Source organism: Emydura macquarii, unplaced genomic scaffold, assembly GCF_026122565.2.
Source record: "Emydura macquarii macquarii isolate MOO-44397 ecotype Brisbane River unplaced genomic scaffold, CSIRO-AGI_Emac_v2 contig_3114, whole genome shotgun sequence".
Classification (NCBI taxonomy): Eukaryota; Metazoa; Chordata; order Testudines; family Chelidae; genus Emydura; species Emydura macquarii.
Window position 1 is genome coordinate 2,718,054 of NW_027133251.1, and position 15,189 is coordinate 2,733,242.

A 15,189-nucleotide genomic window follows, 5' to 3' on the forward strand; every position below is an offset into this window, starting at 1 on the left:
GGCTATCCGTGAACAGCGGATCCCTACTGTAGCAAAGCGTACTCTGGGAAACTGTTTTAAGGCAATAGGTCTCTCTGATTAGAAAAGGGGTTTTACCTATTATAGAAATGTAAAGCCTCAGGCTGCATCTGTATGTTTATTTTCTGTGTAACTTGTGTATGTTTACTTTCCCCATGCTATTTCATCCTTGAATCGGTGGTTTTTCTATTAAATACATTTTTGGTTTATTTTCATCCCAAGCAGGTCTGTGGTGCTCAAACAGTGCGGAACATGGATGCCAAAGTGAGCTGATCCCTGGGGAGGCTGGTTTTATGCCAACCTTACTTCTGCACTGCTACTGGCGCCAGTGCGGCCTTAAGAGCTGGGCTTCCAGCCAGCAGCCACCGCTCTCCGGCCCCCGCAGCTCTGAAGGCAGCTCCGCCAGGAGCAGCTGTGCAGGAGTAAAGGTGGCAGTACCCTGCCCCGCCCCCCACTAGCCTTGTGACCCCACCCCACCCCACCCTCTGTTGGGTCAGGACACCCAGAGGTACAGCACCATGACATTTCAGATATAAATATCTGAAACCATGAGAGGTAAGATTTTTATAATCCTATGACCAGGAAATTTACCACAATGGATCATGAATTTGGTGGGGCCCTGCTTATACTTGTGGGCAGGATATTGGTGACAGGGAATTGCACCACATCTGCACAGCACAAAGGGTCCCAGAATCACAGGGCAGGTGGTGACAGAACCCCTGATTGGTCTGGGTGGACCCCAAAAGTCACACTTGTGCAGCGCAGCAACGGTGCATACAGAATGTTGGGTGCATCATCTGCACTGACCGCGTGTGACAGAGGAGAGAGGCGTCAGGGTCTCTTTATGTTGTGCTTGTGTGACTGCACTTGGAATTCTGTGAGAGTTCTGGGCTCCATGGTACCAGCCAGACACTGGCACATGGCAGAAAGTACTGCCAAGGGCAAGACAAGAAATCAAGGAGCTGGAGAACTGGACTTAGGAGAAAAGAGTCTAAAAGGTGTTAAACGTATTGAATTTAAATGATGACTAAGAGTGACGCTTGATAACGGTCTGCGGGTATTTGGAGAGCAGCACGTCAAATCGTTATTCAAGAGGTGCACGGATATCACTGGAAGCAATGGGAAAGGGAAAATTAAGAATCATTAAGAAAGGGAAAATTTAGATTGAAGTAACAGGGAAAATGTCTTGGCAATGAGATTTATTAAGCTGACAGATGGCGGAAGCCTCATTACCTGGATTTTTTAATTAATGGTAAATGGTAAAGGGTTTGTAGGGAACAGTTCTGCACTGGTGAACAGGTGGGGACTGGATAATAGGTGATTTTCATCTCTTATTGCTGGAAGTCTGTGATTCTTGTGTTTATTCTTTGCATTGTTGTTCTTGTTGTCTACCATAACCATGTGTTTGTATTGTACCGTGTAAATCCTATGCTTATTTAAACCACAAAGTCACTTGAGGTCAATTACCTACTAGCCAAAAGGTGTTATCCCAAGAAAACAATCTCTCTCAGGTGACAGGATATCAGGGAATGTTTTCCCATGAGTTAATTTTTACAGGAACTCCCAGCCTATGGACAGATGATTGGAGTTGCACGGACAGGTAGGAGCGCACAGAGAGATCTGACTGCACAAGTGTGGATGGGACATGGAGGAGATGAAGCCGAGAGCGTGTTTATGACAGTTCCTTATTGACTCAAAGGGAAAAGCCCCTAACTACTGAGTTACTAAAATATTCTCCTGTAGCACCATCCTCTTAACTGAAATATTAGGCAGTAGCAAATCTCTGGTTTTTCACAAATCTCACTTTGCTTCACATTAGAGTCACTCAGAACTTCAAAGTGACAGCAGGGGCAGATCTCTGATCCTCCTGCATTAAAAGCACTCAAGGCAAAGAAACATCTCCATGAGCTGGGTTCTGTACAGAGCCTATGACATGCGGCTGAGCAGTTCTAACTCCATCCATTAAAGTGCAGTGGCACCGACACACGAGCCAGATCATTGTAATACAAAACACTGATACTATGAGCTGTTTATTGGCTTGTGCCTTCTGTACAAGATTATGAAAAATTAGTGCAGTTCTAGGAACATAACCAAATGTTTATAGTTCCATCTCCATGGGGACAGACTCTACATTGAGGTTCAGGGTTTGTTTTGCTTCGGAGCAGAAATGCAACATCTGAGTCATGTTCATTAACCACATAATTCTCCTGCTATTTCACAGTGCAAAGAAGAAAGATTAAAAAAAAAAAAAAAAAAAAAAGACTTTCAGGCTAGTTGCTTCATTGGCTTGTTTCTCTTTAACCAAATCATCTGAGCTGTGAGAGGGTGACGGGACGCTGGTAAGTTTCAAAGGGTAACTTGGTTCTGTGCAATGAGATCTGCTCTCCCATTAACAGGGACGCCAACTGACACGAGCCGAAGCCAGAGTGCAAAATGCTGGCGAAAATTAAGAAAGTGCTCAGGATCAAAAACAGAACCGTCAGGGAGGGGCTGGCTGAGGCCTTGGCGACGTTCCTTCTGATGGTAAGGAAGGTCCCTTTGTGAAAGTGTGCCTGTGTGTGCATGGCTGATGTATACGTTTCTCTAGTGAACTGCAGGTTCAGCAGTGTGCTGCTTCCCCTTCGGTGCCTGTAGCATTGGCAGATTATTAATGGTTAACTTTAAGCTGTGGTTATTGTGCCTGGCTGCTTTGTATGAGCCTTGAGAGTGTATCAAAACACTCCAAGAGGAAAGAGATAAGACAGAAGGTAGCAGAGGCGGAGATCAGGATAGAATGGAGCAGACTTGGGATGAAGTGACAGTTTTAATTTCCTAATTTTCTTCTATGAGAGAACAACAAACATTGTAAGTGAAACAGCTAATCATTAGCAACAAGCTGGTTATGTCAAAGTGGCACCTGTGATGATTCACCCTCTGCACACATGATGGAGGTCGGTACAGTATTATTATCCCCATTATACAGATGGGGAAACTGACAGAGAGGTGAAGTGTCTTGTCCCAGAGGACAGTGAGCCAATGGAAGGATCTAAGCACAGGGCCGGGGAGCAGACCTCTCACCTTCTGATTCTGACTCTGACAATGATCACTTCTTAAAACCTTTTCTGTAAAATGGAAACAATAATGTTTACCCGTCTCCCAGGCATGTTGGGGGCTAATTAATGTTTGTAAAACTCCCCTGAAGATTGAACATGTTAACTGATCATTGTAATTATTGTAATTAAAGCAAACTGGGAATTAGCCTTTGGTTGAATCATCCTAGCAAATGTTCATCTCCAGATCATGCAAAATCTCCCCCATTTGTTGTTGATGTGATCGTGCCTGGTTTTGGTATTCCTTCACACCGAGACTGACTGACTGACTGTCAAAGCAGGTTCAGGCCTTTAATCTGAGACCACCTGTTTTCCAGCTACAGATTTCTCTAAATGGTGACAAAGTGTTTTCAATATGTGTATTTAATGGTGTTTTACCTTGTGATGGCCTGAGTTTCTCAGGCATGCAATTGCTAATATATACAAAAGTACTGCTATTATTATTATCCATTTGTATTGTGATAGGACCAAAATGCCCCATGCTGGCTCAGGTCCTCATTGTGGTGGGTGTTGGACAGACACAGGTAAACCTGACCACTGCTCTGAAGAACTGTACATGCAGATTTGATGTGCATACACGTAGACTGCAAACTGTCTCTTGGTTTTGTTTATACAGTGCCAAGCACAGTGTGGTCTTGGTCTCTAGCGGTATGGTATTATAAATAATAAATACAATTGAGCAGCTGCAAATGCCTGTGACACTTGATGTGTTTGCCTGGCTGTTTTAATGCGGTGACTGCATGTGCAAACCCACACCAATCTATGCCTAACTCATTCAAATCCGGCCTTATACACACATGGTTCTGCACTGGGAGCTTCGAAAACAACTTTCTTCTTTCATAGCTTCTCTTTTAGTTTTCAAAATATGGTAACGAATCACTGGAGCCTTGGTGTGAAAAGAGACTTGCGGCTCCCCAGTGTGCTGCATCCTGGGGCAGCCCAGCAGAACTGGAGCTAACTCACCTGACTCTGGTTGATCAAATACCAAGTGATGGTATTTTGGGGCAGTGCCTGGTGGTGCAGTTGATGGAATTTTGAGACTTGCATCTCTTCTACTAGAAAGCGAGGCCAGGCTCCTTCTCAGCAGTTTGCCTACCAGGAGCTAGGACCCTTGTCAACTAGGAGACGTGAGAGGGACCCACAGACATTTTGGACGTCTGCTCAGCCTGTGACCTCCTTGACTTAGAATCTTCCTTTACTCAGACCCTTAAGAAATGGAGTCAGCAGATGAACGTAGTGGCCTTGTGGGACATTGACCCCTTCTAGGAGGAGCTGGGCAACATACCCTTTATCACTGTAACCTCATGTAGCCTTCCCAGCCCCACCCTTGCAGCAATCCACCTTCCCCTGTGATATCTTTGCACGGGGAAGGATTGGCAGTGAGCAGGGCAGGATCTTCTGGGATTCCTCTTACCATCATTTGTTGGGATTACAGCAGCTCCGGTCAGGATCGGGGCCCAGGGTGCCAGGCACTGCACAAACCTGATTCAATGCGGTCTCTGGCCTGAAGAGCTGATAACCTGAATTAAAGCAAGCCACACCATACGTGGGCATAACGGTGACTTTGAGGTAGCTGCAGCTTTCCAAATGCGACACTGGGGCAATGGACACAGGGATCCATACAATCTGCCCTTGGATCGTGAGAACACGGGAAATTCCAGTGGGGTTGGGGCTGTTTCTTTTTTTAATATGGCTGATCTCTGGCTTCTTCTTGTGCTCCCTCCCTCCCTCTCTCTCTCTCTCTCTCTCTCTCTCCCTCTCTCTCTCTCTCACACACACACACACACACACACACACACACACACACACACACACACACACACACACACACACACACACACACACACACACACACACACACACACACACACACACACACACACACACACACACTTCTGTAAAGGCTTTGTTCTGTGTTTGTGCCTTGGCCTCCGGCTGATGTAGCTTTGGAAAAGAAGGCGCTGGAGAGGAGCTGTGAAAAGGATTTCTGGAGGGTGGGGACCTCTCAGCTCCCCTGGCTGCCAGCAGCCATAGCAAACCGTGTGACGCGTGACTCTTGTTCTCTGCCTCAGTTCTTTGGCATAGGTGGCGTTGCCCAGGTGATATTAGGCAAAGGAGACTATGGGATGTACCTGAGCATCAACTTGGCGTTTGGAATTGGCGTCACTATGGGCATCCATGCAGCTGGCGGCATCTCTGGTGAGTCGGACAGCCGGGAAGTGTACTAGGGCCAGGGATTGTGGCGTTGAGCGTCCTGTAGTGGCCAGCTGTCCAGCCCAATGAGCAGCGGTGGATTCCCTTGGGGACACCGGCTATGTCCCAGTGGGGGGCATGCAGGGAGCTCGCTGGAGTCTGTATAAGTGAGCCAGAGGTGCAGGTGAATGGTTGGGTTGCCTCCTTTCCTCGTGTAGGGGCCTGATCCTGCGAAGCACTGAGCGCCCACAGCTCTGGGGCACTCGATGGGGGATGCTCAGTACCTCCTGGGCAAAGGAAATGGTGCTTTGCTATCTGAGCAGTGCAGGCCAAAGCACAGTGGGTGAATGGTTGAGGGGGGAGCCTTGTCACACACCGGGGTGCTGAGAAAGTGGCAATGTTGAGTGGGGGAGGTCCCATTCCTCTAGCAGCAACATGCAGCAAGCAGCCTCAGCGCTGGACTATGCACCTGTCCATGCATCCCCCCTCTGCGCAGATGGCCCTTGGCTCCCCTGCACCCGCCCATCTGAGATCGCCCTGATCTAGAGACAGTCCCACGTGTTCATTCCATGGTGGTGTTGGAGGGTGTGAGGCGAACCCCTCTCAACAGGAGCCGTTGGGGGACCCACAGAGTTTCCCTTCCACCATGAAAGGCCATCTCTCCCACCGTGACTGGAAATCACAGAACAGACCCATGGTGCCCAGTTTAAAATGCTTCCGGGTGTTCAAAGTGACACCATCTCTGGCAGGCAGTCAGTCCCTGGAGAAACAAAGGGATGGCAACCAGGAGACAAATGGATTTAGGAACAGCTCAGACTCAGATAACTGTATAGTGTCCAGTGAGCTTTATGTGGACTGATATCACGCACTGCAAGTCAGTGGTTTCCTCCTCTTGTCACCTGTTCTACAAGAAGTGTTGCCAGTGATGGTACAGCAGCTAATGGCGTACAAGTCTGATACACGCACACAGGTACATATAGAGGATGGTAGTTCAGGGCAATAATAGCTCATCTCTCCTATGGAAGGTCAGTCCCTGCTTTCCTCTCAAATCTCTGCATTCATCTGCTCTGATGGAAGAGACAGGAACACAGCGTAGACTAGAACTTATTAGCACAGAAAGCAGGAAGTTACAGCAAAGTTCGTCTTGGGGGGACCAGAGCCCCATCCTTGGGCTCTTCCCCCTGAAAGCTCAAGGAGGGGACTGACTCTCTTCCAGGTGCCTAGCTTCCAACGCGCCTGTGGCCCCTCCTCCATGCTTTGTTCCTTTCCTGGCCAAAGAGGTCGCCTGGTCTCTCTCTCTCTCGTTCACCAACACCTTCAGCTGGCCCTTTGAAGTGGATAGGCTCTGGCCATCAGATTGTCGGCCCTTGTCTGTGCTCATGCAGCCAGATGGCAGCCGCATCTGCCCTCTAGGGGTCTCTGCAACGATCATACACCCTTGTCCCTCCACCTAAATACTTGAGTAACATATGGGGGAAACTGAGGCGCACACAGAGTATTCATTAAGAACATTCCCACTTCCTCACAGCTGGGTGAAGGGGACTTTCTATTCCATGCTTCAATTAGAGTTGGGCCTGAGCTGCAAAGGCGTGGGAGTTAGGAGAGGATGAGGTGTCAGTTCAGCCCACTATGGGTCAGTGGTTGGCCATCACGTTCAGTTCTAGAAGCCACTCCAGGGCTCTCTGGAGTCGGGGTTTTGGTTTGGCTCCATCTTCATAATTAAGAGAGAGGAGACTTCGAAGAGGAGTCTAGTAGAGATGAGAGATGGAAAGGGTGTCTCCCAAATAAAAGCTGTCTGGGGATGGTGGGAATGGTGGCGGAGGAGGAAACAGGGACTGCTTTCTGAATCTGTTTGTCTTCTCATCCCCAGGAAGGCTTAGCTCAGAGCAAAGATCCAGGTGACCCTTGTCTTGTCAGTTCAGTCCTAAGGCCCTAAGTTATCTCTTCCCTTAATCTTAGTTTTGCATATTATAGCAGCAGATGAAAGCTTTTACTCCGCAGAGTGCACGTGCTCCTTTCAGCATACGTGAGAGTTTGATAAAGAAAATGTGTATCTTAGTTCTTTTCACACATGTAAGGGGGGCTGGTCAGAGAGGTTGGAGAACAGGATCATGGTGATAATAACTGGTGTTAGATACTATGAGGAGAGATTAATAAGACGGGGGCTTTTCAGCTTGGAAAAGAGACCAAAAAGGGGGGACCTGATAGAGGTCTATAAAATCATGATTGGTGTGGAGAAAGTAAATAAAGGAGTGTTATTTACTCCTTCTTTAAGACACTAGAGGCACGCATGCTATCTCCTGTCTAGAATGGCTCAGCTGCTCCAGCGCGTGGGGCCCTTGTCTACACTGGATATAAGCCTCTGAATTCTTGGCACTTGGTGTTTTGGGAGCAGAGCATCCAGTGTTCTAGCCTCAGTGCTGACTGTCAGCTATGGGACTCCAGAGTTGTTGCGCTGGCACAGATGCATTATTTATAAAGCAGATGTATTATATGTGTGTGTGTGTGTGTGTGTGTGTGTGCATATAGTGTATATATACGTGTGTGTATGTGTGTGTACAGTGTATATATACATATGTATGTGTGTTTTTACACAGGAGCTCATATGAATGCCTCGATAAGCTTCACAAATTGCGTCTTAGGAAGACTTCCCTGGAGAAAGCTGCCAGCTTACATCATTGGCCAGTTCCTGGGCTCCTTCATAGCCGCCGCCCTTATGTTCTGCATGTACTACGGTATGGTTGCTTTTCCAACGCTATGGTAACTGCTGGCAATGGATTAGTTGACTTGCTGTTCCTGTTCCACTGCGGAGATGAGTCTTCTGCAGCTCCCAGCGAGGCATGGGAATCCTGTGGCTCACACTGTAGCGACTCAGATTCTTAGCGCTGCAGGGATTGAGTTTAATCCCTGGTGGTAACCACCCTGTTACGTGTGTCCTTCAGGATACTCCTGTATAGATTAGATTTCTGTACAGTGAGCGTTTTATCTGCCTTGGGGTCCCTGCTCAGAATCAAATAGAATAATCAGTGCTATCCCCTCCCGTTCACCTCCAGCAAACCCCTGACCGGAGAGGGGCTTTGCACTAGGACCAAAAGGCCAGTAGAGTTGGGCTCACTCCGGCCACCTTAAAGAGCAAATTCCAGTGTTGGCAGCTGAGCATGCCGGCTAGCAGCCTCCAGCCCAGTGATACTCAGACCTCAGGGGTTCACGAGCCAAATCAGTGATCAACATTACCCCAAAGTGCCACAGTTGTGTGAATTCGTTGTTTCATTTACTATAGGGCTATATATTCCTATGTAAACAGTATGACAGGAGCAATATTTACTTCATAGATTCTTCTCACAGCAAAATGATTGACCAAGTATTATTATTTGATCAACTGTGATTGGTTAATAACATAGTAAAAGCATCGTGATTGGTTAATAACTTAGATTGGTTAATAATGAAGTCGCACAGCATTGTAATATCCCGCACTGCAAAGAGCTGCGGGAGACACATTACAGAGGCACTTGCAGCTCCCGAGCCTCGGTCTGAGTATCGCTGCTCCAGATATCTAAGTATTGGGATCATCAGACTGAGTCCTTCACTCCCTCATCCATTGTTGTGTCTTGGAGGAGAGGGGCATCTCTTGACTAGCCACACAGGGTATATCTACACTGCCGTATAAGCCCAGGGTTAGTCGTACTCAAGTTAGCAGGCCCTGGGTTTGTTAACTTAGCACCTCAGCGCAGTCTGAGGGGCCTCTGTGCGTGCCACCATCATCAGCAGGGCTAACCCCATGTCTCCCCTTTCTCCTAGATGCGCTGTGTGAATACTCAGGAGGGCAATTCATTGTGACGGGACCTAATGGCACAGCTGGGATCTTCTCCACCTACCCTGCGCCGTACATGACTCTGCTGGGGGGATTTGTAGATGAGGTCAGTGCACAGGGTCGACCTGCCATATCCCTGTTGTGTCTGGAGGTCACAGGGGCTGGGCTTGGTGACCAGGTGCTGTTTCAGTTCAATGCAAAGGACTTACGCTAAGCAGCCGTTGCGTGCTCAGCACTGCGACAGCCCCAGCCCCTGCTCTGATGAGTGCAGAGTGCAGGGTGTGTGGCTCTGCGGCTGAGGGAGCTGAAGTGGAAGGTGACTGGCGGCAAGTTTGTGGCTCAGTGGGCAGGTGGGTGCAGGTAACCAGAGCACAGAGGAGCCTGCGTCTGGGGGGCGTGACCGGTCAGCACAGAAGCAGAGCTCCGTTTGGAGCGCATTCGTCTGCTCCAGCAGGTGCTGCTCTGTGAGGCACATGGCTGCTATAGGGAATATTTCAAGCTCTTTACAGGTTTTTCTTGGTTTTGTTTGTTTTCTTTCAAAAATTGTTTCCATGGTCCACAGAATCACCAATGAAATGCACCCAGGTTAGGAGAGCATCAGCACCCATTTATGCCCAGAGGCAGACAGGGCTTTTCTCCTCCCTGTGCAGCATGGAGGGGTCTCTGAGCCAGCCCCGAATAGGCTGGTGGAAAGAGTTATTGGGAAAAGGCTGATCTTGTGACCTCAGCCCCGTGGAGGAGCAGCTTAGGGAGAATTAAGTGCTTGGTGTGAGGCTCCCGGGATGGACCCTGAATGGGAGAAGTGTGGAGGATCAGCTCTCCATGTGCTGCACATTTATGACTAACCTCTCCCTTCCTCACTCTTTCTTTTAGCATGTGTCTTCCCATCCACGCACACATCCCCTGGGTCTAGCCTTGGAAGGGGTGACATAATGGACTTTAAAAGCATGACCATTTTACCTCTAGGAGACCTATTCGGGCTCAGTGTTACAGGTTTTTATGGCTCCCTCTGAGTCTGGTACACGTGGACTCAGAATAAGTAAGGCACTTTGGTTTAGAGATGGAGGAATATGAAAAAGAGTTTTTACAGCCACGCACACACCCCTACACACACCTAATTATGGTAGTGGCTGTTGTGTTATAGAGACACTCAGTAGGAAAGGGGCTAAGACCCCCACTTTATTTCACAGAGGTTGGATACTAACAACTTCTGGTTACTCCCAACCTTGGCCAGATTCAAGATGGTGACCTGGAGGCAAAAGGCTTCATAACCCACAGATAACATATCTTTTAAAACTGTCAGCTAACTGGGATGCGGGTGGTGTAGCCTAGAGGTCGGGGTGGGTATCATGCCTAGTGGTTGGAGCAGGCATCCGGAGTTCAGAGCCAAAGCCAAGGGTCAAACCGGAGGGCAGGAACCGAAGTGAACAGGGGATCAAGCAAGGTGGGGTTCAAGGCAGGAGGAGGGTATGGATGTTGAGAAGCCGGGGAGCCTGCTGGCCCCTGCAGCCAATCCGGGGATGTGGCTAATTAGGCAGCTGCTGCAGGCCAGTTGCTCTGATGAGGCTGCCTGGAGACTGGCTGCGCTGCAGGCCCTGACTCCTGACAAAAACAAACTCTGGGCTCTCCCCCATTCATGGGATTGCGTGGCTCCTTCAGGCCTTGCGATGTGCTTCTCCACTGACCTGTGCTTCCTTCCCCTCCCACAGTTCCTTGCCACAGCGGTGCTCATGCTGTGTGTCCTGGCCATCTATGACAAGAAGAATAATGCAGCCCTGCAGGGCACGGAGGCTGTGGTCACCGGGCTCCTGGTGTTAGCAATCGGCATGACCATGGGAATAAACACGGGATACGCAATAAACCCCTCCAGGGACCTGCCTCCAAGGATCTTTACTGCAATAGCCGGCTGGGGAATTGAAGTCTTTAGGTACCTTTTTTTCCTTTTGCACTGTACAGATCACAAATATGCGACCTGGAAAACGTGTTAATACAAGATAAAATCTATGAACCCTTATTTAAAAAGCACTTTAAAGGAGAAACTAATCGCCGACGAGCTGGAATCCCCATACACAGGTTGGTTCCCTGCTCCAGTGAGAATGCTGCTCTTTCATATGCCACAGCATCCACCCAGCATCCTGCCTGGCTGGCACAGAATCTACGTCCAATTCTGGCTGCTTTGGCTAACATGGTTTAAAATAGCAGCTAAGGTTGAGCCATCCAATAACCAAAACACATTGCGATAGCACCAGGGTTTCAGGCCGTTCAGTGGCCGTACTTGTAGCAGATGTGGATATAGACAAATGCCATTCACAGGGAGATTAAAGGAAAGCCACACATTGTTTCAATGTATGGCAGCAGGCAGATTGCAATTCCCATGACAGCAAAGACGGTCGCGTGGTTAAGTAAAGGACTGAGAGACAGACCTGGGTTCTACTCCTTCTGCTGAAATAGGCTTCCAGTGACTTTGGGAAAAGCATTTACCTTCTCTCTTTGTGATCCTATCTGTACAATGTTGATAATACTTGCCTACCTCAATGGTTATTCTGAGCCTTAATTCATCTAGGGTCTGACCCGAAGTCCACTGAAATCCATGAGAATCTTTCCATTGAGGTTTGGATCAAGCCCTTGAGGTCTTTGATATACGCAGACAGAAAGCTCTATAAATGTGCACAATGCTAGCATAGCTCACCTCCCTCCACAATGAACGCATTCTGTGGGAAAAATAACTGTGCTAGAATAGAATTCGACTCTGTATCAAAGATCAGCCCTGACAACCTTCGCTTACCTAGCCTGGTAACAAGGGCAGAATATGGCAGCAGAACAAATGTTCTCATCCTGTCCAATTCGTCAGAACCCTGTCCTGTCTTTTCTTTTAGGGCTGGAGATAACTGGTGGTGGGTCCCAATTGTCGCTCCGACGCTGGGAAGTCTTGCTGGTGCCTTAGTCTACAAACTCCTAATTGACTTTCACAATCAGACTGAACTGGAAGGCGGAGATGAGAAAGTAAAGGATGATTTGCAGACTGAGCATGTGTGATGTCCAAATGTTGCTAGGACAAAGCTTGAAAGGAAACCTAGATCGGCCACATAACTTCACCACTGGACCATGTGTTCAACCCTACCTTAATTGAGTTTCTGTATTCACACCTGTGATTAAATAGCACTCACTAACTGACTGGATAATGTCCAAGGGACATCAGTTGCACCTGTAGTTATTTACTTGTACAACGTGTAGGTATAAAGATGGAAGGTAGCTTTGAAATATCTGTGCAAGTCAATCAGACTAGCTGGGATTTCTGGTGCACAGAGCACTACTGGGTGGGGCCGGAAGTGGCTCTGCTCTAAACTGCAATGAAAGTTTGTTTTGTAACTTTTTTTCTTTATGGAAATAATACACCAAACCCATCGCTCTGGTGGAAAAAAACGAATCCGGGTGATTCCACACATGTAATTCTGCCGCCTCTTGGGTGTGACATTCCCTAGTTGAGAGTAGAATAGGAATGAGTGAGGGGATTATTGTGTGTCCTCTTACTGCTACTACACTGAACAGACAGGTGCTCATGAAAGGTTGTCACCCACCGTCAGATCCACGACAGTTTGGGCAAAAAGGGCTGGAGTGGGGACAAAGTGCTCTGAAGTCCCTGATACAGCTGGGGAAGGATCCCCACAGAAGACAGCCTTAGGATGCCTGAAACCCTGGTGTAAGGGGCACGCCAGGGACGGGGCTAAGGATGAGAGGAACCCGTTAGGAGTTGGGCGTCAGCACTGCAGAGACTCTGAACTTCGTTGCCATCCATAGGGCAGCCCAGGGAGGCTGCTGTAATTTACAGCCCATCAGGGCTGTCTTAGTTACAGTGGGGGCCAGGGAGTAACCTAAATCTGGGGGTCAGCTTAAAGCCGTTTTAGCTCACTCCCCCATGGCTACCCATTCTGTGCTGCACCTCTCAGAAGCACAGCACATTCTTGTCCTTGGTCCTGTGTGTGTGCGCTTTAAAGGATCTGCTATTTTTCAAACACCAGGCATTTTGGAGGAAAGTATTAAAATCCTTATTAAAATCCTTAGCCCTTACACAGTGCTTCATCCTTCCAAGGGCTGCACAAACATTAATTAAAGACACTGCCCAACACGCTGTGAACTAGCATGGTATTACAGAGCCATGCAATCATTGTATGAGTCGGCCACACCACCATTGAAATAGCCAGTGCTTATTTTGAGATGGTGCCTTGGATTTCTCTATCAGACACACAGGTGTGTGGTTGCTATGAAGTGTTCCCAGGACATCTAAGAAGAAAGAATATGACCGAATGGAGGCCACAGTGGGTACAGGTGAAGACCAGCAGTGAGTGGGTTAAAGTGCAGTTCTGCCCTGAAAAACGACATCGTCTGAAGTGTATAAAGGTGGGGTTCCATGATTCTGGGCTCTCAATGCCTCCAGAGCAAATCCTAACCTGTTTACAAGTGGCAATGGCTTTTCTAATGGTCAGCCTTGCAACTCGGCCTGGGATCTGAGAGGCAAACTGGGTTTTACTAGCATGTGCGTCTCTACCGGTAAAGATTCTGTCTTCTCCTGCGGCTGCCTTGGCTCAAAGAGCAGTAGAACGCGCTAAAGCTGGAGTACGCCACCGCTTTTGATCTTCTCTGTGCATATCTTGCAGAAGTGCAGCGTAAGGCCCATGTCATCCTGCAGTAAATCCTTTACCACATGCCACCGTGCAGCTTGGGCGGCCAGGCCACTGCACTGGAACTGGGCTCCCGTCTCCTCTGCTTCAGCCTCCGTACTAGATGTCTCAGAGCCAACGGTGGAGAAGAGCAGAGGAAAATGGCTGGGTTTCATTTGGTCACAAACTGGCAGTGAAGGTTGCTTTCCCTGTTCGGAGCGGCTCTCGGTTAGACCAAGGGAAGCTCGCTGCAGTGTTTTTGGGACAGTGATTCCGAAATGTTTTCGGAAGGAGACCCACCAATGGCATTGTGTCTCTTTTTGCGACTCACCCGAGTCCTAATCTGGGTGTGCGTGGGGTGAATCCCCCAAAATCATAGGCCTCTGCTGCTGCTGCCACTGTGTCGCCATCTCCTCACCGTGCTGAGGGGACACCAGCCGACTGCAGCAGCATCCTCTGCCCCAGGACCGCAACCCTAATCCTGACCCCGTGCGGAGGAGAGCCCTGGTGCGTGTATGTTGGCGAGTGACCTCAACCTGCAGCAGCCGTTCTTGTGCTGAGGGGCTGGACCTGGCTCCCTGCTCTGGGCGTTGTGGCCTGGCTCATGGGTTCACAGCACCGCTCAGGTTCCCAGCCCCGTGCACAGGAGATGCTGTTGCAGGGTGAGTGTGGGGCACGCTTGCTCTCCAACCCACCCACCCGTCCCCTGGAAATCCCTCCACACCAGATCCTCGACCCATCTGCAACCTTTCCAAGACCCACTGGTGGATTGGGATCCACGGTTTGGGAAACACTGGGACAGGAGGCTTTTATAGAGCCCAATCCTGAGAAGCCTGATCCTGCAAACTGTTGAGCACCTTCCCTGCCTACTGAGATCTATAGGAGTTAGGGGGGTGCTCAGCACCTTGCGCAGATAGCTACGGCGATAGGGAATCCCACATTGTTCCAGGGCAGATTGTTAACCTGGAGCCAGGGAACTTCTGAGGAGAGCAGGGTTGGCCTGTGAAAAAAGGGATTCCTTTCTAAGAGGGGTCCCCTAGGCGTTGCTGGACGCACATCAGTGTTTCACAGCACTGTCCTTGGCTAGTTCATCTGGTCGCCGTACGGGATGAGTTGGCACCCTTGCACCCCTCTGGCCACGGATAGCTCTTGCAGAGAGCGCACAGCATCAGGTATGGTCATTAACAGCAGCTAATCACTTCTGTTTAATATGCCGTCTGTATACATCATTCAAAGTGTGATCGTGGGCTGAGCACTCAGTGGGATTTGTGGGGGGTCAGAATGAAGCCTTTACATATCACTGGGTTAGACCTATGGGGCTCGGTCCTGCTCTCTTGACGTCAAAGGGAGCATTACCACCAACGTCAATGGTTTTGATCCTGCTCTCATTACATGCTATGACCCCAACATGCTTCTTTCT

The 15,189-nt window shown here is 48.9% G+C and overlaps 1 protein-coding gene across 1 annotated transcript; it reads left to right on the top strand.

Moving 5' to 3' along the window:
* Positions 1-496: 496 nt before the first annotated feature.
* Positions 497-12,283, top strand: LOC137141767 (aquaporin-7-like). Its single transcript, XM_067530840.1, has 6 exons — positions 497-2,541; positions 5,180-5,306; positions 7,898-8,035; positions 9,099-9,217; positions 10,821-11,038; positions 11,988-12,283. The coding sequence occupies exons 1-6, from the start codon at positions 2,452-2,454 to the stop codon at positions 12,145-12,147; spliced, it is 852 nt and encodes a 283-aa protein (XP_067386941.1). The 5' UTR covers positions 497-2,451; the 3' UTR covers positions 12,148-12,283.
* The last annotated feature ends 2,906 nt before the right edge of the window (positions 12,284-15,189 follow it).